Below are 23,109 nucleotides of genomic sequence, written 5' to 3'. Positions count from 1 at the left end.
TCTGGTCTATTTTTCAAGCGTGCAGCATGCAAGCAGCCCGGTATGGAGTCAATGCAAGTTGTGAGCGGGGGCAGGGCAGTGCCGGGCTGCTTCAGCGCTGCTTCTGAGATGCTTGTGGTGTGTGATTGTGAACCAAGCGTAACCCTGCTCCAGAGCCATGGGCTAAAGTCGGGGTTAGCCCACTTTGGAATGTTCGAGGATTGTGCAAGTGTGAAAGCTTTCTTAGCCTGGGGCTAACAGCTCCCTCAGCCCCAGGCTAAGAGAATCACTTGAACCCCGGCTAAGTGTAGTGTGAAAAATTTAAATATGTATCTAGAAATGTTGATATGCAACATATTCTGGGTTCACAAACGTTGTGATTCAATGTATCCATGGTTGCAGAAACGTAACATGTCCAACATCTTATTCCGCAGACTGGGCTGTTAATCCGGTGGCTCCTCACCACACAGAGTCCAAAGCCAGGTTAGTAAGAACTGTGGACCGCAAGCCATCCATGCACACACACCCGCCCACCCCACACAGACACACGCACTCTCTGCCCAGGTGAGGTACTTACATCTTAAATGGTGACCCAGTGTGTTAGCTGCAGCACCCGCCCCTCTACCTCAAATAACTCTCACTCCCATAATCCATCAGTGACCCCGCCACGTCAGCAAAGTCCTCCAGGACCAGACTGGTGGAGTCCTCACCGGAGGGCAGCTCCGCGTCCGGCGCCCAGGGGTGCGGGTAGCGCTCCTGCCCCCCGGGTGCCCGGGGCTCGACCGGGGGAGGTGGGGTCTTCCTCGCTGCCTCCTGAGGGGGCTGCGGACAGGCCCGGTCGGACGTGCTGTACGCAGGCACTGGGTCTTCTTCGCCCGACGAGCCCCGCTGCTGGTTCTCCTTGCCGCTCCCGCCCTCGCTGCCCTGCGAGGCGGGGGAGAGCACGTGGTACAGGCTGGGCAGGCGGATGTCCAGGCGCACGCCGCACTTGATGTACAGCTTGTCGTTGAGGGCGTACAGCTTCTCGGCAATGTCGTAGCCCAGCATGACGGAGAAGATGCGGGCGATGTAGCGCTCCCGCGACAGCAGCTGGTAGAGGCGGCGGCGGCGCCACGAGATGTAGCGCGAGTCCTCCTCTGCCGTTAGCGTCACCTGGGGATTCACAGAGAAACACCTGAATCTCTGCCAGCTCTCCTCATGGAATTGTAAAATATTATTATTATTATTATTATATTATTATTATCCTATAATAAGATTGCGAAGTGCCTGTCTGTGAGTGAGCAGAATTGTGTTCAGCCACAGCTATGCCATTTTACGTGCAATCCCGCTGAATCTTTCAGGAAGTGTAAAGAGCACCCCTGCGGGTGACCTAATGGAGCCGGATTTTTGATTTAGGCAATCTGGGCCGATTAAATGGGCAAAAATGGCTAATTAGCGGCCAAAATGCCTCAACACATGTTCAGCACCATGGAGAGCTCCAGAGTGAAGCAGAACACAGGTGAGCAGAATTTGAACGAGCCAGTGAACTCTGGAGCAGCACACAGGTGAGCTGAGTTGTAATCAGCCAGAAGTGGACTATGACTATGAGGCTAGGCTGCATGCCAACTCTGTGAGAAAGGCCTGACTAAATGGCCACCCACACAGGGTATTCCGCTAGTGAACTAGAATATCTACAGGAAAATCTGTTATGTTGTCACCATGTGTTGAGGTCTTATGGTGTATGTATGATATATTTATTAAGTAGGTAGTAATTGTTCGGCTCTAATTTTAAATCAATGAAAGTGAAAAAATATTACATTAGTTATTACGTTACGTTATCAAAAGGAGATAACATAGAATAGCCTAAATGTATGTGATTTGGTTAAATAAATAGTTCACAGTACAATTTTGGGGAATTCTACAGTTTTCCCCACTTTCCCAGAGTCAGAAACAAATAAATGCATTCAGACATACATTTTTTTTATGTATTTGGTGTAGTCTAGACTCTGAAGTATGTCAAACAGCAATATCAGGCTATGTTGGCTCAATTGTTGAGTATGGGATCAAATAACATAATCATGATCCCATAGGCATCCAGGAATTTTGTGAAACTTAAGCAAGTATTCTAAACTCCAAGCTTTGTCTGAGGGGAGGCCCACAGTCTCAGATTGTGAAAACCCCTGAGCTAAACTAATGTGAAGCAACAGGACAGGTGAAAGACAAGAGGGCAACAGTTTTCTCCTGTTCACTTTAGCAGTCAGATGCCCAGTCAGATAAGAGGCATCACAAGGCAACTGGATATCCATATTGGCCTGGGTTTCTCCTCCCAAGACCTTCAACAGCTATTGAATTAACTTAACAGTTTACTGATGCACTTAGGACATCCTTCCTCCTATGCAATCATTTTTAAAAAGTTGGATTTGAACTGGGAAAATGCATCAGCGTCTACAGAAATAAACCAACAGAGAAGAAGTGCTGTACCTGGAACTTCCCCTCCTCGTTGGGCCGTAGGGACTCCCACTCTGGAGAGTCCAGAAACTGGTGGCGGTGGATGTAATGCAGGAACTGGCCCTCCAGAGACACGTTGATCCTGAGACACAAGGTTAAAGAGAGACAGATTAGGAAGTGGTAACGATAGAGGAGAGGAGAGCTGGAGGTCACTTCCAAGCCCAATGTAGGGCTTGGAAGTTAGTGTGAATGTCTGCTATAGATAAAGTGAACATTATACGACTTTCTATAATGTGAAGAATGGTGAACTGTCCCACTGATGTTAACTTGTCTCTAGACCTATCAAGCTCACTTGATACTTTCAGGATCATGTCAGAGTATTTCACTGCTCTGGCAGATAGTCTTGCTGGTTTCAATTCATTTCACTTGATTCGTGCCAAAATGACTTCTTTCAAGAAATCACAAGAAAATCTGGAAACGGGAAACTTTCTCCAATTTCATAAGAAAAACTTAAAAAAAAAAAAAAAAGTTATCTGCAAGTGCAGAAGATAATTGCATATATCAGTGCTTGTTTATTTATTCCAGTACGAAAAACACATTTCCACAGAGCGAGAGAATCCATCACAGGAGGCCAAACAAAGCTGACACCGCAGGAAGAGATGATGGAGTCTCCTCCAGGAAATAATCCTGAAAACACTCACATCCACACGACTTTTGATTTAAGGCAGATTAAATGGACAAAAACTGTCTTTGGAGTTAGAGGTGGTAACTCGATGGTAGATAAAATACGCACTAACACAACATCGTTTGGAGAATATTTTTACACCTCTACTTGACGTCAAAAAGCAGAGATGTCCACATAAAAGATTACAACAAGGATCTTATTTCAGCTGTTGATCAGGCTGAACATTGAGGTGTGTGTGTGTGGGGGGGGGGGGGGTGTTCATCTCCATTTTTAGGGCATCTTTGTTAGCCAGGACAGCAGTTTATTTCAAGTTAGGTTTGACACCATAATGTTTGTAGATTAAAAAACAATAAAAGCAAGTAAATGTTAAAGTCTTAATTGCATACGCTAACGCCAGTCATAGACCAGAACTGCAACGCGTCATCGCACTGCACCGCGCCCCTTTTTGGGGGAATGCGGAAATCCTCTTTGACTCAGGCTGAACGGACATGACGACAGTCCAGTCAACCTTAATTTATTCATATATCTCGACCGTTCAGGTTCGGGCAAGGTCGCAAAATAATTAGTAGACATGTTTATCAAACCAAAAAAACACTTGAACCCGAAATTAATGAATTGGTATTTTGTCTATGCTAGCTAAAAACACGGCAAAAATACCATCACAACAACGCTATTCATTCTTTCTATCCCCCAAAAAGGGGCGCGGCCTTGACGCTTTGGATGTGCAGTTCTGGTCTATTGCAAAAACGATTAGCTAAAGGTAAACTAGACTTAGTAAATGGTCTGAAACACTGAAAGACACAGGTGTTCTCCTTTAATAAGTGTTGATTTTTCTGTGACAGTTATCTGGAGTTCATCATGTGTTCAATGTGCTTTGTTTGTTCGTTCATAGAGTTCATAGAGGTGGTGGCTATTCAAACTATCTCAAATTGTTCAATTAACTCTGATGGATGTGGGAGTTAATTTTTAATTGTTTTTTAACAGTGATTTTGCTCTGTATCAGTGTGTGAGGCACTGACTCTGCCAGGTCATGGTCTCCCACTGGGCCTCTCATGCTATAAATGTATGCACCCACAGCCTGCTACTGTGGATTATAGAGGCATATGTCATGTAATACCTAATAGGAGATTAATTGCGTTTTCTGGCCTCTGACTCAAACTGAAATCAAATCCATTGGGCTAATCCATTATAAAAGAATGATGATTATGTAGAGTAATATGCTAATCTTTAGATTTGGGACAATTGGGCAGCCTGTCAGATGGTTACATAAGAATGAATCAAACATGTCCAAACACCCACCGCTTCAGATTTGTGAAAAATCATTATCACATGAAGCTGTTTGTGTTCTATATTTGGCCCTGTACGCTCAGATCTGTCGACGCTGTGAGGAGAGAGCAGCAGTTTCACAATGTCAGTGTCCACTCCTGTCCCAAGTGTAAAGATATCACTTAGCCAGTTGGCACTCTGCAGACGGAGGGCACGTGGTGAGTCACTGACCAAAATACTCTTTTTACAGCATTTATACGTGAAGTCTGTCACATCCAATGCAACTCTTTTATCGAACAACTAACTAACATAAGATCTTTAGATGACGAGGTTTCATGTGTAGGCAACATGCTGCCAACAGACAAAAGAAACAGAAATAGGAGTTTTGTTGAATACCTGGTGAAAACATACCGATTTCTTTATAACAACTGTTGTTAGTAGTAGTTACTTGTTACTACACTCACAGGCAATATAGCTATTTTGGTCACACTGTGCTACAGTGGAGTGAAAGCAGGCTCTTGTAGTCTTGGGTGTGAATTCAGTGATCAAAGGGAGTGCTGTTATCTATCTACTTACTAATTCCAGGAATCCAGGAAGTGAGTGTGTGTGTGTGTATGTGTGTTTATGCAGTGCAGTGTCGGGTTTGGTGCCATTTGGACATGCGACAGGTTCAATATTAATAATAAACTTTAAAGTCCCTGGAAACCAAAATCCACAAAAACGTTCTAACTATGTTATTTAGGGTCTTATGTTAGTAACTGTCTGCCTCAGAAATTATTATACATTACTTTCAACCCAAAGCCTTAAAATCTTAAAATTTCTACAAGATTCTACAAAGTACTTCCTCATTGAAGAGAGCAGTGCGTGAGGTGCTAAAATGCAGGAGCTTATGACGTCATAAGCTCTATATAACCTTTGTACACGCGCGCAACTCGCCCTACTGTGTGTGTGTGTGTGTGTGTGTGTGTGTGTGTGTGTGAGTAACTTCGCGTCACCAGGCTGTGTCGAGCGCTATGCTGTTCTCTCTCTCTCTCTCTCTCTCTCTCTCACTAGTCCCGAGAGAGAGAGAGGAGAGAGAGAGAGAGAGAGAGAGAGAGCACACAGAGTGGGAGACAGACACGCTGTGGGGGCAAAGAACGGACAGAGATCTCTTCCTCTCAGAGCCGCGGAGCAACGCGCGAACACACACACACACACACACACACACACACACACACACACACACACACACACACGCACTGTGCACACACCGACACTCATCTCTCTTTCTTTCTTTCTCCGTTTCCCTCCCCCCCTCTCTCTCGCGCTCTCCGAGAGACAGAAATTTCCCTGCTGTAGACTGGACATGCCCACACAGTCCGCGGGAGAAAGTACACTCTAAAAAATAATGAAATCTCATGAGTTTTGCCATGGCTGTCAAACCTAAATTTATAAACTTTGCGACGTTCATCATCGTTCAAATTCGGCTGGTGGCTTATTAACATAGGATCCTGTGATGTGATGAACTCAAAATGCTAAATAATAAAGAAATATTTCTGGTTTCCAGGGACTTTAATTAAACAAGCGAACAGCTGCTCAGGTCTGTGTCTGAGTGCCTTTTGCTGTAAACTAGTCTGGGGGCAAAAGCGTAGCACCACGTCATCCGGCGCAAACACACTTGGTGTTCTGGCGGAACACGCCGGGAACAGCCCCCAAAAAAACAATTCTGCTCTGAAAACAGGGCGGCATAGTAACGTAAATAAATGTGATGCGCGTTATCTAGCTATGTAGCTACAAAAATAAAATGAACTAACACCATATAAAACCATCCTTCTATGGGGGACAAAGTGGAAAGACCACCGGAACATCCGGTTCTTAGGGCGGATGATTATTCCCTGTAGTAATGCGTACGAGAGAGGCTGGTGACGCGAGGTTAGCTGTAAACACCGTCACATCACAGCGGGATGTGCCCCACTCAGTTAAACTGCCCGAGAGAAAACGAGCACACACAGGAGAAAAAAACAGAGGCGGAGGCAGTGAAGTTGTTTGGATGTGCGGTTCTCGAGAAAGCTGCAAGCCGCAATCGACCCGTTTGGACATGCACCTATTGAACGGGCATGCGCGGTTCTCGAGAAAGCTGGAAGTTCTGACCCATACAGGCACATTTTGAACGGGCACTGCACTAGTGTAGTCTGTCATAAAAAGAGGAAATACTGCATCGTACTGTATAAATAGGAAAATGTAGAAGTTTCTGGTCACAGAGTTCCCTTGGAAACAATACACACAACACACACACAACACACACACGCCCCCACCTCCCGGATAGCAGGAAGGAGAGCTGGTCGATGGGCGTCTTGCCCTCCAGGGCGTACGTCTCCCCGGGCTTCAGCTCCACCACCTTGCTGTCGAAGGCGCCGGCAATCTCCTTGAAGACGTTGACGGGCACGCCGAGCGGCAGGTAGACGGCCTGGTAGAGCTGGGTGAGCTCCTCGCCCGGCAGGCCCTCGCGGTGCAGCCGGTACACCAGGTGGCAGATCTGGACCAGGCATAGCAGCAGCAGCAGCAGGTTCCAGGTGACCACGTCCAGGCCGCACACGGTCAGCCAGCCCCACACTGTCAGGCACAGGAAGGACGGGGCCATGAAGCCGAAGATGAAGAGGCACCCATACGCCCCGCTGCCGCCCATGTAGCCCAGGAACAGCATGGTGTTGCCCAGGTGGTAGATGGCTCCCTCCGTATTGTTGGTCCAGCCCTCGCACATCGGCCGGCCGTACAGGACGGTGGAGTTGTCTGCACTCATGATGGAAACTCTACGAATGATGGGTCTGGAGAAGTTTTGATGGACAGTACCTATGCTGTACCCTATACCTTTGAGTGCAGAAACAACTTATCAACTCCAATGTGTTATTACTGTCCCATCTGAAGAGGTTCAACTGTGTTTGGAAACACAAGCTAAGATTGGCAACAACAACAACAACAACAACAACAACAACAACAACAACAACAACAAAGTCCAGAGGAAAGTTTTGTTCCCTTGGTTCTTCGATGTGAAGAAGTTCTCACGGTTCTGGGAAAAAAGCTGGAATGGGTTTCGCCTCTTCCTCTCTCCTCCGGCCTCTCTCGCCCCCGTCTCTCCCCTCTGTGTCTTCCCGTTGTCTGTCTTGTCTCTTGCTTTTCTGTCTGTTTCTCTCACCCACTGGCCTGCTCCGGAGAGCTAACAGCTGGCAACTCAGAGAGAGACAGAGAGAGAGAGAGACGAGGGTGGGGGAGAGAGAGAGAGAGAGAGAGAGAGAGGAGGGTGGGAGAGAGATGCGGGTGGGAGAGAGAGGGATACGGGGGGCTGATAGAGCCCTACAAGGATAACCATGTTTGGAATTGAAACCCAAGAGGGGAAGAGTCGCCGACAGAAAGCAGGCCCGCTACTTAACATAACAGAGAGAGGGAGGGATGATAACGAGTACTGTAACAGAGAGAGTGAGAGTGACGGCACCCCCCAGAATGTCACAGGGGGAAAAAAGTCCCATTTCCTCCAGAGCTTCAACACAGCATCTCCGAAACAAAATGGACACCCCAACTTCCCCAAGTTCTTCTGCTGCCAACAGAGGGGCTTTGCCCGAGCGTATTTACAGACACTGAAGGAGGTAGAATGACAGAGCAGGTCAGGTTTCAGTCATGAACTGCCTACACCCCCCACCCACCCCCCAGCACACAGTGGCACTCAGCAGAGGTGGGGCGCTGAGCCACATGGCTTGGTCTGCGTGCACAGAAGATTTCAGGCTTGACTTGGGTCTTGTGACTTGACTTTGATGACTTGTAAATGTTTCTAAATTCTTGACTCGAGATCTTGTGTTTGTGTAAATGACTCAGATTGAAAGTGATGAGATTTGTTCCAGCAGACGACTGAATTTAAATTCTGTTTTCCGAAATTTTATGGAATCATTGGATTTATTGAAGTTGAAACTGATTATAGAAATCAAACTCATGATGCTTTTACCAAGGTTTCATCCTATAAAAACCATATGCATAAAAAATATTCCTTTTAAATCTGCATTTTTAAACGTTTTGGTCTGAGTGCAATGTTCTGTTCTCTCCTGTTTCTAAATATAGCTGAATCGTTTGGTCGTTTAGTAAAACTATTTTTATAAGCATTTTACGAAATGTCTATGGGAAAATAAATGGTGAATGAAAATCTCTTGGTACACTTGCTGAAGCAGGAAGTGATGTAGACTTTGGCTCTCTATTTAGTTTTCTTTTGATCATGTCCGATGTCCTCCCACCCGGATTCTTGACTTGAGACTCTTCCTTGCTGACTGACTATTCACTGTCTGTAAATCGCTCCACGATTTTTCAGACACAAAATCTGTTCTGGAATGGATGGGATTTAAAATGTAGTGAAGTACAATACTTTACAATAATTTAATAAAATATTATTAGTAACATTACTGACTAAAATACTCAAAGTACAAGTAGCTATTATTAAAATTACTGACTAAAATACTCAAAGTACAAGTAGCTACACTAAGAAATCTGCTCAATTACATGCAGTAAATGAGTGACTTCCGGTCTCAGGCCTAATAACTTACAGTACACTCCTGGACCCTTGTTCATGTGTCTTGTCCTGTGCACACAAATATTAGCAATAATGCTGGTCACGCGGGTGAGTCTATATATGGAACAAACGGCCAGATAAACCCCCTTGTTGCTTTTTTGTAACTGCATATTACAATATGACAGTAAATGAAACTACGTTTTCCACAATGCTCACATAAAGCTAGATTCTCATTTCTGCAAACCTCCATGGCGACCTTCAAATACTTTATCTTGCTATATATATATATATATATATATATATATATATACCATAGCCTATATATATATATATATATAAATAAACACACACACTATATATACACACACACACACACAGTATATATATATATGTGTATATGTGTGTGTATATATATATGTGTGTGTGTGTGTGTGTGTATATATATGTGTGTGTATATATATACGGTATATAATGTGTGTGTGTGTGTATATACAGTATATATATATAGTGTATGTGTGTGTGTGTATATATATATATATATATATATATATATATATATATATATATATATATATATATATATATACATATGTGCAACAGTAACCTGATTTCCACGAGCACCTTTTTCATTCTTTCATTCATTTTTTACAGACAGTGCAGGGCTATTTGGGTCTTCTCCTCTACTCTTTATTCTCTGAGTGCAGAGATAACATGACAACCAGAAGCAGCACTTGGATCCTCGTAGAGGTGTAAAAGGTCACAGAACCGAAATCACAACCATACAAGGATCTGGACCAGACTAAACCAACACTGTGGATATGAATTAAGACAATCCTTCACATCAGACATGAGGTGAAGGATCCTCATCCTCACCTCTCCAGACAGTTTCACTTCAACTGAGAAACATCCTTTTGCCATACTTAAAGGAACAGTTCACCCAAAAATGAAAATTCTGTCAGTACATTACATCATTAGCAGACGCTTTGAGTGACTTACATATTACATTTTGTCAACAGTAGTGAAATCAACTGTGCAACACAGTCTATGTCAGTTAAGACTCTTTTAAAGGAATAGTAACATTGTAGAAAGTAGTTTGAGAAGAAATAAGTAACAGTTGGATTTTTTTTAGAAGAAGAGGAAGAAGGATGTTAGTTCAAGAAGGGCCCAGGTGACAGGTGTAGCCTGCAAAGGTGTGTTTTTAGTCTCCGCTGAAAGATGGGCACATTGGGCAGAGACTCGGGCCATCCTGACAGAGGGGGGGGGGGGGGGCTTGTTCCACCATTGTGCCGTCGGACGAGAAGAGTCACGACCGGGATGAGACTTTTGAGCCCACGTAGCTGAGGTAGATGTCATCATCTCCTCCCCCTCATGCCAGTTGAAACACAGGTGAGTTTGTCCATACAACACACAGGGAGGCTGCCAGCACAACTCCATAGCAGCCTTTTCCAAAACAACTCAAGTCAGCGCGGGGACCAGTTCTTCAGAGGTCCATAAAGACCTATATTTACACCATCATTTAGTTTTAGTGGAAATCTTAAGTACAGCTGATTGATTTGGTGTATAGCTCTTTCTATTCAGTGTGATTGTTCGGCTGTTTTTGTCCCCATTGACTTCAGTTGTTTGGGAGAAGGCTGCTACGACGTGGTGCTGGCAACCTCCCTGTGTTTTACTCGTATATGCAGGCTTGGGAAGTAACTGATTACATGTAATCTGGTTACTGTAATCAGGATACAAAAAAGGTAACTGTAATCCCTTAGTTACAGAAAAAAATATGTAATCAAGATTAGTTACATTTAGTAAAAAAAAAAGTTTTTAAAACTTTAAAAGAATTTAAAATACATTTATTAATTATATTTATTGTATATCCAAGTGGCTGTGCACTGTAAATATCGACTCTTCTTGATGTCTACTTTATGTTTGATATCGTATGGTGCAAATTAATAATAAAACCTAAAAAACCCTAAAACCCTGGATAAAAAACACTTGAAAAAACACTTGGCTCTTAAAAAGGAGCAGTGCACACAAAAAATGACTAGAAACCAGATAATCAGTGCACTGTAATCCGATTATGGAAATATTATTACTGTTATTGTATTCTTATTCATGATAAACAGGTCATACTAGATAGTCTGAAAACCTGCTGTAACCAACACAGGTGGTCTGAAATTAGTTTTACAGGGCTGTTTTTTGGAAAAATGTCCTGAGGAGCATACCCCCAGACTCCAATAGTCAAATGGAGGGAATTTGTTCAAGTCATCCAAACGTAACGGAAAGTAATAGTTACATTACTTTATATTGTGATACTTGGATTACCGGTATGTTACAGATTTCAATTTTTAACAGGTAATTAGTAACTGTATCGGATTACATTTTTAAAGTATTGGATTACATTTTTAACCCTCCCAACCCTGGTTATATGGAGTAACAAATTGTACCCGTTTCATTTGGCATTTTGATTTTCATTGGAATTTTCTGTTTTGGATGAACTATACCTTTAAAGCAGCAGTTGTGACATACACACAAAAAATAGTGTATCTAGTTTGTGAAAAACACTAGCACTTGATCATTGTATTTTAGGGGTTTGAGGTGTTTGTTTTTTGCAGTGGAGTTTGAGATTGTATGGTGGTCACTGCGAGGCTCCCTTGAGAAACAGTGGCACACTACAGAGGGAAGAATGCAGATATGTGAAGTATTGACTGTAGCAGGGGCAGAAGTTATTTTAAGCCTAAGTGCATACCAACCGGACAGCAACTGTGGCAAGCAAGGCCTTTCACAGGGAGAAGAAAGGACCGTCAATCCAAGAGGCTTTTGACACCATTATTGACTCAAGTTCAATCTCAACAATCTGACATTAACCCAATTGAGAAAAGTCTGAATATGGCCATGTAAACAGCTTGTTCTGATTACCGCTTGTTCCGATTAACTTAACCTGAATATGGTTGCAGTCGGAGTAATCAGAATGGCGTTAAAAGATTTTCATTGTTAAAGCTCCTGCTTAAATGCTTGAGATGCGTCTTTTAGATAAATACATGTATAGTGAAGTTGATCCTATGTACTGTATGAATTTGTTTCCAAAGCCTTTGCATCAAGGAAAAGGGCGGTTACTTTAAAGATTCTAAAATATAAGATTTTAACACTTTGTCACTGCATACTTTTGTGTGTCATTTCATAGTTTGTTATTACTAGCAATCTCCCGCTCGATCCCTAGGCTCGCCCGCTGCGTGTCACTTATGCAGCATGACATCACGTATGACATCACTGAACTTGTATAGCCTCAGCCAGGAAGGATGACATCACTGATGACATCACATCATTAGGTAATAAGGGCAATCACCTAATTAAAAAATCCAGTTCTATAACACACACACGGGAACAGCTTAATAAGAATTGATTGGATTTATATAGAGCCTTTCTAGACACTCAAAGCGCTTCACATATCAGGGGAGGGAGGGGAATGAAACTCAACTCATCCAGCACCGATGTGTAGCACCCACCTAATCAAGACATTGTCTTATTTATGCTAAGGCCAAACATCAGGTTATTGCCGTCCATGTAAACAATATAGGTTGTCAGTAAATGTAATAAATGTCAGTTGTCAATAAACGCTTCCATAATTCTCATATTTCAAATACCATCAACTATTCTATTCTAAGAATTACAAAGTGTGAATCTTATTGCATATAGGCCTTTTATTTAATTCCAACCACAGAATTTTAAGTTATCAACAATTTCCAAATTCTACAGACAAACATTTTCCACTCAGCAGTCAGCACCAACTGCCAGTATCAAGACACATTTCCCTTGAGGTTAAAGGTATAAATAAAAATACACACCAAAAAAAAAAAAAAAAAGCGAAAAACTTTCAGGATCTTTTTCCACTCGTCCAGACAGCAACACACTGCAAGAGGAGAGATGAGAAAACACAGTGAGCATATTGTGACTGACACAGAAAGCATTTAAAACATTCAAGACTCAAGAGACTTTAATTCTCTTCTGCAATTCCCCACACTCAGAAACATGACCAGGACAGTGGAGCTGCACCATATTGACAAACCATCATTTGCAATTAGTTTGGTCAATGTTGTACGTTTGTTTTTAGTTTTTAACTTGCATCATTTTGTAGCACTGTTTTTCCTTTTGTTCCTCTAAAACCCCCTGTTCAGAAATCCATCTTGGACGCTCCTCCCTGACACAGTAGAGGCATACACCCCCCCCACCCACCCCCCCAGTTCCCGCTGTCTCCCATTACATGATGTTCTCCTCTGGTAATGCGGGCAGCCATGGGATACAGATGACCCAGCATGAGGGGATACAGATGACCCAGCATGAGGGGATACAGATGACCCAGCATGAGGGGATACAGATGACCCAGCATGAGGGGATACAGATGACCCAGCATGAGGGGATACAGATGACCCAGCATGAGGGAGTTTTCAGCTGGAAAGCAGCAGTTCTAATCCTTGTTGGCTTGTGAGCCCTGAAACAAAAGTGATGCCTCCTCCTGACCTCGTTTACAGGCATCATTATCGTCATTATGCAGCCAAACTGTGCCAACCAAACAACCATTTTCAGGTCGTTTCATCCGATTAATTTCAGATGGCCTACAGGTTTAAAACCTTTTCACAAGACGGGGGAGCCATAATAAATGAATTTGTATAGTGGAAATGGTTTTGTCTCTACTAGGCACTCAGATTCCTAGGCGGGCTCGCTCAGCCTCGCCCGCCCTGCAGCTCGCCGAGCTGACCCTGCAGCTCGCATATGCGGCCTCGCCCGCAGCTCGGCTGCTGCGTGGCCTCACCTGCTCTATTGGCATGCGCAGCGCACAATTGCTCAAGCCACTTACTCCCTTTTATATAAAGGATACCACAAGCAGGGCTGGGTATTGGCTAGGGATGTTCATTTTGAAAAATTTCCAAAATCGATAATCGGTGAGAATTAACGATCAATTATCGATTATCGATTTTATTAACTCATTAAGTGCCATAGACGACCTAACTCGTCTTACATAATCCAGCGCTTAAGTGCCAAGGACGGACTAACTCGTCTTACATAAAGATTTTTTTTTTTTGACAGTGGGACATCAATCAACCCCTTTTACATCTTCGAGGTAACTATTTGGAGCAAGAGCATGTGTGTAATCTATTTTACCGACCACTAAGTGGCGACAGAGACCGAGAGAAGTCACAGCCACGGGACCCAAAAGCCACAAAAGCAGCCGCCTCGCCCGGACACACACACACAGAACGGACAGAGATCCCTTCCCCCCAGAGCCGCGCAGCAACGCGCGAACACACACACACACACACACACACACACACACACACACACACACACACACACACAGCGGAAGCAAGCCATTCAAGGAAATGGCGACGCGATTACAGTAATCCATTTCAGACTCGTCTTGCCCGACAGGCAAGCAGGCAGGCAGGCACGCAGACAGACAGGCAGGCAGCACAACGCGCTTCTGACACGCCCGCTGAAGCCAGGAGGAAGGAGGAGAAGACACACGGAGGGAGGAGTTTGAATGAGAGGGGTGTTTCCTGTTGTTATGGAGGAAATTACTGTTCAAAACTATTGTTTAGAATGTCTGACGGTCTTACTGATGCCAAAAATGAATGGTTAAAGTGACTGTTTCACAAAAAGCCATTTATCTCTGAATAAATTTCCAGACGCTGAAACCATGCTGTACTCAACGGCTAATATCTACATAACTACTAACTCTGCAAACTAACTCTTTTAGACAGAGAAAGCACACATTCTATTAGTTATTTTTAGATGATTGATGTTCATGAATTCTTAACAGAAAAGAATCCTCGGCTGTTCTAAAATGAGCCAGAATCGTCAAAAACACCCCTGGCACAACTTACCTACAGGAATGAAAACATGGCTGGCATTCAATGTGTTAATACTTAGAAAATTTTCAATATTTTCAATTTTTTTTTTTTTTTTACAAAATGAATGCCTATGGCAGAAAATACGAAAGACAACGTGTTCTCCTCAATGAACTCTTTATTTCAATGTGTCTCCTCTCCAACACTGCTGTCCCCGGCGCATGCCGGTGTGAATTTCCCATGTTTAAAACAGTTTTGTTGGCACAAAGGCCCGTGCCCAGCCAGAAAACTAGAGACTATATGAAGCTCCACCTCACGTTAGTCGGCTGTGCAATGGAGTGGGGCGAGGAGTAACGAATTCCACCCAAACCTAGTCCAAAAAAAAAAAAAAAAAAAAAAAAAAAAATTTTAATAATTAAAAAATCGATCCAAATGCCACAGGATCGATTCCAATCCTTAACGATCGATTATCGATTTTCGATAATTGATGAACATCCCTACTATTGGCAAGGACCTCACGATACGATACGTATCACGATACATGGGTCGAGATACGATTGTATCACGATACATTCCGATACAATACATATTGCGAGATAATTGCAATACTCACACTCACTACTCACATACTCACTAGACAATTTACTCAAAATTAAAAAAATAGAGCTAAAAATACAACACACTGTGTACCACCCAGGTAGTGTAATAATATGTACATCACTTTATATTGATAACTTAGTGGACAAAAAGTATTCTTATTGTGTCACTGAACACACGGCTGTGCAAAAAAATCGATATGGTAAATATCGAAACAGTATCGCAGAAAAAAGTATCGCAATATATTGCCGTATCGATTTTATTGCACAGCCCTAACCACAAGTAATTAATCATCACCCACCCCCTTTAAAATGATCTCACGAGCCGCAGGTTGAAAGCCACTGCTCTAAAGCATCTTCTACGACTAAGAAGGAAATGAGCAGTGTGAGTGTGTATGTGATGCGTTTCATTAGGAGTGGTTACTTACCAAACATGCAGTCACGCACCAATGAAGCAGTTAAATCTTGAATCCAAGCGCCCTCATACAATCTTTATGTGCCTCGATTAAGCCTGTGCAATTTTCTTCTCCCTTTTCAATGATGCTGGGGGGAAGACAAAAGACATGGAGCATCATTAAACATTGAAGCTCCGCGTCGACACACCTGCTGCCCTCCAGCCATTCATCATGTCACAAGAGCCTGTCTGTCTGTTGGCCCAGCCCTGAGCCCGAGCACGCTCCTTACCAGGCGTCCCTGACTTTCTTGGTGTCTGGGCAGGCACAGCAGGCCTTCAGAGGCTTCTTGGGCTCGCTGCACTCGATGGCAGCAGGCGGCTCCACGCTGGCAGCAGATAAGGTGGACGACATGTTCAGGAGGAAAGCTGAATAGGAGCAGAAACACAGCAGAAGAGGGCATGAGCTGCAGCACTGGTCGGATGGCTGTCACCATGCAGCACGCATTACAGATCACACACTGGCCCTTTCTCAGTATGGGTTCTTGTGTCCCTGGAAACGTCAGTCGCGGACCAAGTACTGTTCCAATACAAAGTTCACATTTCGCCAAGAACTTCTTGTGAACTTTGGATTGGAACAGTACTTGGGCTGCGACTGATGACGTCACAGTTGAAGCAGCAATCAATTAAGATGTGGCCAGAAATGCAGTAACTTATATTTAAACTGCTTGTGAATAAATAAAATACATTGGTGACAGAATGCAATAATAAAACGATTTGAAGACATTCCATAACTGTGTGATCATTTAATTTGAGTGTTTTGAAACTGCAATTTACTTGATGTTGATATCGATCCACCATTTAACAGCATAGCCATTTAATCAATTCGGTGTCGAATGTATTCTTTTTATTGCTTACAGCCCTTACACTAAAGCAATCTACCCCACCATGTGTTTCACTCTGCAGTTAGCTAACGCTGTTACACAACGTCCTTGCTGTAGTAGCTAGCTAAGCTAACCATCACATTAGCCACTGCAGCTTCTCTGTAAAGCCGGTGAAACCCGCGCTGTGCCATATAAACAAGTCGATGACGCAAACGAGTAAAACCCACCAGCTAGGAAGAGGAGCAGGTCACAAAATTATGTAACTTACTTGTATGGAGGCTGGCTACCTTCAGCTACTGCTGCGCCTTCAAGATCAACACGGGGTGAGAAGAGCCTCACATGGTCACTTCCTTATATGCTCACGTGACCCGAAAAGTACATGGGGGTTTCTGGGAAATGTAGTCCTTCTTTATATAATAATTTCGTCTTTTCATTTCAAGGTCATGAACAATTAATAACGTGGAATAAGGTAGACGAATAAGAAATATACCATATTATGTTTTACATTATAAATATAAACCTAATAAAAACCATTGTTTCAAAACGAACAAGCATTGAAGAAAAATGGATCATTCTGCACATATCATCGTTAGATGGCATTCATTTGAAATAATGTTGCATTTCGACCATTTTTCCTATGCGCATTATAGCTAATGCTACCTAATTGCAGGTAGCCTATTATCAAATATATTTTGGCCACCAACAGTTTGTGACACACTTCGTGTTTTGTGTAGGCTATGTAAACTTTTAGCATGTAGGCCTACTACTACTAGCCATTAGCAGCCTACATTATTAAAATAAACCCGTTTACTACTACTACTACTACTACTACTTATTTTTATATTTTTTCTTTCTTTATTTATTTAAATCGGTTAGAAAATAGGGTCTATCAATATTTCAGTCATTGAAACAAAATACAAATGTAGGCTACTGTCCAGTCCATGATGTCAGTCACGTGTCATTTGAATCACCTACTATTTTCCTATCAAGATGGCCGTGGCCGCGTGTGATGCACCTGGCTGCAAACCATGCTGCAGATGCACAGAAGAATGACAGGGGTGCACGCCTCCCTTGCAAACGTCTCCCATGCCGTAGGTATCCAGTGCGATCCCCAGCTGCAGTGGGACAGTCAGTCTGGGGCTACACAGCAGGTGACACAAGATCTCTAGGCTATAATTATTTCAAAATGTGTATTATTGATCCAGCATCCCTTAAGTAGGTATGGTATGCCATCAAGGAGCAGCCAGGGCGAGGCTGCGTAGTGGCCGAGCTGCAGGGCCAGCAGCTCAGGGCAGGCGATAGCGAGCCTAGGAATTGAGCGCTTCATAATTGGCCCAAGGGGGCCCCAACATCTGTTCATTCATTCGTCCATCAAGTGCAATATTGCTGATTTTGACACACAGTGGTAAAATTATACATCTTGTCACCGTATTTCAAGGTTGTTTAATATGCTACAGTCACTATAGCATGCATTATCCACATGAAAATCATGTGGATCCTGATGTTTGTATGTTTGAACTGTCTACTCCAGGCTTGTGGGCTTCTCCAGTGTTTTACAGAGGGTAGGCTTCAAGACTTGACTATGCAGGCACATTAATTTTTTAGGCTCATCACTCATGAAAGGAGTGAAAGGCAAATGACAGATCAGTCTCAAGTCAGTTCATGTCAGATTTTACATCAGTATTACATGGCTCTCAGGTGAAATCCAAGAACATTATACATACTGTAAGGACAATGACAACATGACATGTACTGTTGTGGATAGGCTAAATAATACCATTGATACTCCACAGTACATTCCTCTATCATTCACAGTCTTGTTTTGCCTTTTGGTTTAATTGTAACACTAAACACAAATGTGACATCATTCTAATTCCTTCCAGGTGTCAAATGCCGACCTGTAGGTTGTGTGCGTGTCCTACAGAATCGTACATCTGGTGATGATGATGTTCCTCCTACTGTATGCCACTGGAACAGCTGCCTCCAAGTCTTTGTCCCCATGGTGCAGGACTTCCCAGAACACTGCTGGGCCCAGACCCAAAACCTGCTGGTAAACCACAAGCCATGAAGCTGTGATGACCACACACTTGCAAAATTGACGCCTGAGAAATAATAATTACAATGGAAATTCTTCATCTTTTTGCTGAAAAAATAATTTCTCCAATAACTAATTGCAACTTCAATTAGAAGTAAAGTTAAACCTGCCCTTACAAAATGATTGACAGCATAAAATTAAAGGTCCCATTCTGTGCAAAAGCTGTTTTTACTTGTAAATGCATATATACTGCTGTCAGCCCTCCCTGTAATGAGTGGTCACACGCTCAGAACTGCCACAGTTGGATTTGTCCCTATCCAGCGTCCCCCTGCAGTCTCCTCCAAGCCACACCCCCAAACGCTTCGTTTGCCCAGAGGGGAATTGGGACGTCACTAGCTTCCTCCTGCATACTGCGCGGGTCTCTCTCACACAAGCTACCTGCACCATTTAGTCTATAGCCACAAAATTAACACTTCTAGCTGGAGCGACGCCAACTGTACGTGATCCAGCAACTGCAGAGGTGCATTCGGTAAGTCTAGGCATTTTGAGATGTCCTCTTTAGCGTAGTACCGTTAAGTTAACGATAACTCGCAACCTAGCATGCTGGTCCACAGACGCTAATCTGATTGGCTGCTGGGAGCCTGGGGCGGGCTCTCCCTCAGCGGCCAATGGGAACTGTTAGTTCTGAATATAGAAACAGGCTATTCTTGGGAAGCGACGAGATGAGGAAGTGAGAACTCCGTCACAACAAACGGGGTTGCTATATTTTCGACAGATTAATCCAGAATCATGTTTTATGGACCAGAGACACACGTTTATAAGAGGTTACAGCTGCACGAATTGGGACCTTTAAAACAAATTATGATTTAGAAAGGATAGTAGGTAACTTAAAGGAGAATTCCGTTTTCTTTACACCCTCAACCTTATTTCCAGCTAAGCCTTAATCCGGCTTCCCACCCGCAGACACGGCCAAGATATTTAGTCTATTTGTTAACCAAAGATTTAAAAGAGAATTCCGTTTTTTACACCCTGGACCTTATTTCCAGCTTTAAATATGATGTTTAAGTCACCCTGACTACTTTGGTTTGATTAGCATTAGCAGAAACAATCACCATTTATCAGTTTACCAGTCTGATATCCTGACAGGCTGTCTCCCTGTTTTTGTCTTTTGGGCTATAGGTAGATCACCTGGAAGCCTGGATGTCATACAGGAAGCTTCCCAAAGACCTGCGCCATCACATCAGAGAATACTACCAGACACACTATGGTGGGGGGAAGTGGTTATGAAGAGCAGTATGCCCAAGCCTCTGAGAACGCTAAAAGTGCAACATTATTATGAATAGGGATGGGACGATATGCTTCTATCTCGATGCGATTTGTTACCCGATGTGGCAATACAACCACGATACGATGTAATAAATAATGACAACAAAGTCTGCCTGTGCAGAATAATGTTTAATTCTGAGTTACAGATCTTTCTAGCGATGGCATTGGCTGCCAGAATGTGAACAACAATTTTAAAATACCATTACAAAGTGCAAATAATAGAATTTGGTTGGAGAGCTTGTGAACCTGTGATGCTCAAGTGTCTCATTTGTGATTACTACAGCAGAATAAAATGGAGCTGATGCCACCCTTAATTTTCTTCCCCACGATACGTATTGTCACATTTTTGTATTGTGATGTATTGAATTCCGATATATCGTAAATGTTGACACAACCCTGATCCTGACCCTGCGGTATGATTACGATGCAAATGTAAACCTACTTTTTGTCTCATGATTTTCTAAGAAATTGTCGTGGCCTTTTACAGCAACGTTCTGGAAACACGCCCGTGTTCCAGAATCAAGACATCAGCTTAATCAACGGCGTCCTTGTGACATCATCGGCGACTGCATGTTCTTCATCGACCACGACCAGGTGATGGTGGAGACCGAGTCCTCCCAGAGGGAGGTATGTGACAGAGACTACTTTGGAGGTGGGATGTAAAATTAGTATCATTGAACTGTTCAGCACTTATTTTTCATGTATTAAGCATCGTTCAATTATGAGAGACTAACCTCTGTCTTAATTAATGCAAGCACAGAACAATGCTGTGTCAGTATTACATCATTTACATACAAGGGCATAACAGCAAAAGTAGCAACAAAAATACATGCTATGATGTTTGTACATTTTGTGCTTCCACAAAATGAAACCCATTTAGTTATCTCATGTGTTAGGGACATTCTCACTAGTATATCACAGCATTAAGATGTACTTAATTAAACACCTTTCCTTTGGTTAATACACAAATACCTGCACAATCTCAGAATGTGTGCATGTGTGTGTGCTTATACTCTGTGTGTGTGTGTGTGTGTGTGTGTGTGTGTGTGTGTGTGTGTGTGTGTGTGTGTGTGTGTGTGTGTGTGCATGCGTGCATGCGTGCGTGTGTGCGTGTGTATTAAAATGTAAAATATATGTGCATGTGTTTACAGGGTGGGGAATTAACACCAGCCAGCATGCAAATGCTGATAAATGTGTGTCTGTTGCTGAGTTCCTGTACTCTACGAGCTAATTACAGGTCCTTTTCTATTCTAAGAAAAATCTGGTTGTTAGGTAGAATAGTCACAATAGTGGCTTGGGAGTTGGGGGATGTGAAAAAAGTGAGTTTCCTGCCCTACAGTACTTGTGTGTACGCGCATGTGTACGCGCGCGCGCGCGTGTGTGTGTGTGTGTGTGTGTGTGTGTGTGTCGTGTGTGTGTGCGCGTGCGTGTGCGTGTGGGTAATTATGCATGCGTGTGTTTAATGTGTGCGTTCTGTGCAAGCTCTCCTGTGCGTCAGCACAGCAGAGCAGTATGTGGTAATGCTGAGTCATTTCTTTGAGTTTCAGGGCCAGCTGTGTGCTAGATAAATCAGCGAGTAAGCATGTTATTTTTTTTTGCTCTCCATGATAGATACCCACCTGCGTTTGAAATACAATCCTTGCTGCAGTCTTTGTTGTGCTTTCAACAGGATTAGAATCCATACTGTACAGCCCAGCCTTTAAAACCACTACATACACAAGATGCATTGAAAGTCTCTCTTCCTTTCTCCTGTTGTCCCTTATAGAGATGTGCCTCCTGAAGGGGGAAGCGTACGGCCACAATACAGCCCTGACCGGCTGCCAGGGCTTCTCCCTGCCTGCAGACAGCTTCCACCATGTGAGGAAGGAGATAGAGGTGGCTTCTCTCTCTCTCTCTCTCTCTCTCTCTCTCTCTCTCTCTCTCTCTCTCTCTCTCTCTCTCTCTCTCTCTCCCGCTCTCCTCCTCTCTTTCCCTCTCTCTCTCACCCCGCTCTCTCTCCCTCTCCACCTCTCTCCCCTCTCTTTCTCTCTCTCTCTCTCTCTCTCTCTCTAAGATTTATTTTTGGCCTTTTATGTTTTATTGGACAGATATAGGAAGAGAGAGAGGAAGGTATGGGGAGCGAGAGAGGGGAGGACATGCAACAAAGGACCGTGAGCCGAATTCAAATCCTGAGCCTTATGGTACGTACGCGCTCTACTCAGTGAGGCACCGGGGCGCCCCTAGCTGTCTAGGTTTACCAAGTAGTGTTGTGTGCGGTAGGGCCAGGAGACTCTGGGCCCTGGCTGTAATTGAGCAACACTGTCCTCTCCCTCAACAACTATGGTCCAGGGTACTCAACACAATTCCGATTCCGCAATTCACACTTTGTCCCTCTAAGGCAGTGATACTCAACTTGCGGCCCGTGGGCCACATGCGGCCCACGGGCGCCCCCTGTGTGGCCCGCGATGGAATTGCAAAAAATAAATAAATTACAGTGCACCTGAACGCAACATGCAAGATACCCGCTGAATAAGTGTCCAAATGTTCATGTCATTCTGGCCAACACTTCACTTCTGTTATAGCATTTCAGTCTGGAATATGGAATATCTTTCAATAATCTATGATTTAGCTGCTAAATTGTCAAATACCGCCGTCTGCTTGCTACCCAGGCACTTATGTATGCACTTAACCTAACTAACTTAACCTAACTATCCGGTGTGCACAACATTGTCAGACTAAACTCTGGCTGACACCCCAAAAACGTACAATCCGCTACAGAGAAAAGTATATATTTTTGTTTATTAACTGGCCCCTGGCCTTCTATCATTTCACGAAAGTGGCCCCCGGGGAAAGCAAGTTGAGTATCCCTGCTCTAAGGGAAATGAGGTTTGCAGCTATATAGGGGGAAACCGAGCGGTCCACAACCACATCAATCAAGAAAACCACAATAAGAAACAATAGAGTACAAGTTCTTGTGGGGAGGATTGCTCACAGGAGCCACTGTACAATACAGAGACAAGACAATACAAGCCATTATTGCCTCAGTGCAGCTGGAGCAGCCAACAGCGCTGTGGCAGACTGGCTGTGCTGTGCTGGGCTGGAGAAGAGCTGGTTTTATTACTTTATTCAGGGTTAAAGTGGGTGCATCTCATTGTAAAATTGGACTCGGCCCAAATTGG

General features: G+C 43.5%; 2 protein-coding genes across 3 annotated transcripts; both read right to left on the bottom strand.

Moving 5' to 3' along the window:
- Positions 1–600: 600 nt before the first annotated feature.
- popdc2 (popeye domain cAMP effector 2) lies at positions 601–7,136 on the bottom strand (the record flags this gene model as incomplete). Its single annotated transcript, XM_083638041.1, has 3 exons — positions 601–1,131; positions 2,440–2,548; positions 6,652–7,136. The coding sequence occupies 3 exons, from the start codon at positions 7,134–7,136 to the stop codon at positions 601–603; spliced, it is 1,125 nt and encodes a 374-aa protein (XP_083494167.1).
- A 5,230-nt stretch (positions 7,137–12,366) lies between these two features.
- cox17 (cytochrome c oxidase copper chaperone COX17) lies at positions 12,367–16,921 on the bottom strand. 2 transcript variants are annotated; one of them, XM_083639155.1, is made up of 4 exons: positions 16,859–16,921; positions 16,000–16,135; positions 15,744–15,858; positions 12,367–12,783 (listed from the first exon to the last, which is right to left on the bottom strand). In XM_083639155.1, exons 2-3 carry the CDS (start codon positions 16,119–16,121, stop codon positions 15,774–15,776), a joined length of 207 nt encoding a protein of 68 aa, XP_083495281.1. In that variant the 5' UTR covers positions 16,122–16,135; positions 16,859–16,921; the 3' UTR covers positions 12,367–12,783; positions 15,744–15,773. The 2 variants fall into 2 exon arrangements, with proteins under 2 accessions (XP_083495281.1, XP_083495282.1); XM_083639156.1 differs by lacking the exon at positions 12,367–12,783 and adding an exon at positions 14,918–15,089.
- Between the last annotated feature and the right edge of the window lie 6,188 nt (positions 16,922–23,109).

This window comes from Poromitra crassiceps (assembly GCF_964638095.1).
Source record: "Poromitra crassiceps genome assembly, chromosome: 6".
In the NCBI taxonomy this organism is placed as follows: Eukaryota; Metazoa; Chordata; class Actinopteri; order Beryciformes; family Melamphaidae; genus Poromitra; species Poromitra crassiceps.
Note: the sequence above shows the minus strand (reverse complement) of the source record. Positions and strands in the feature narration are given on the sequence as shown.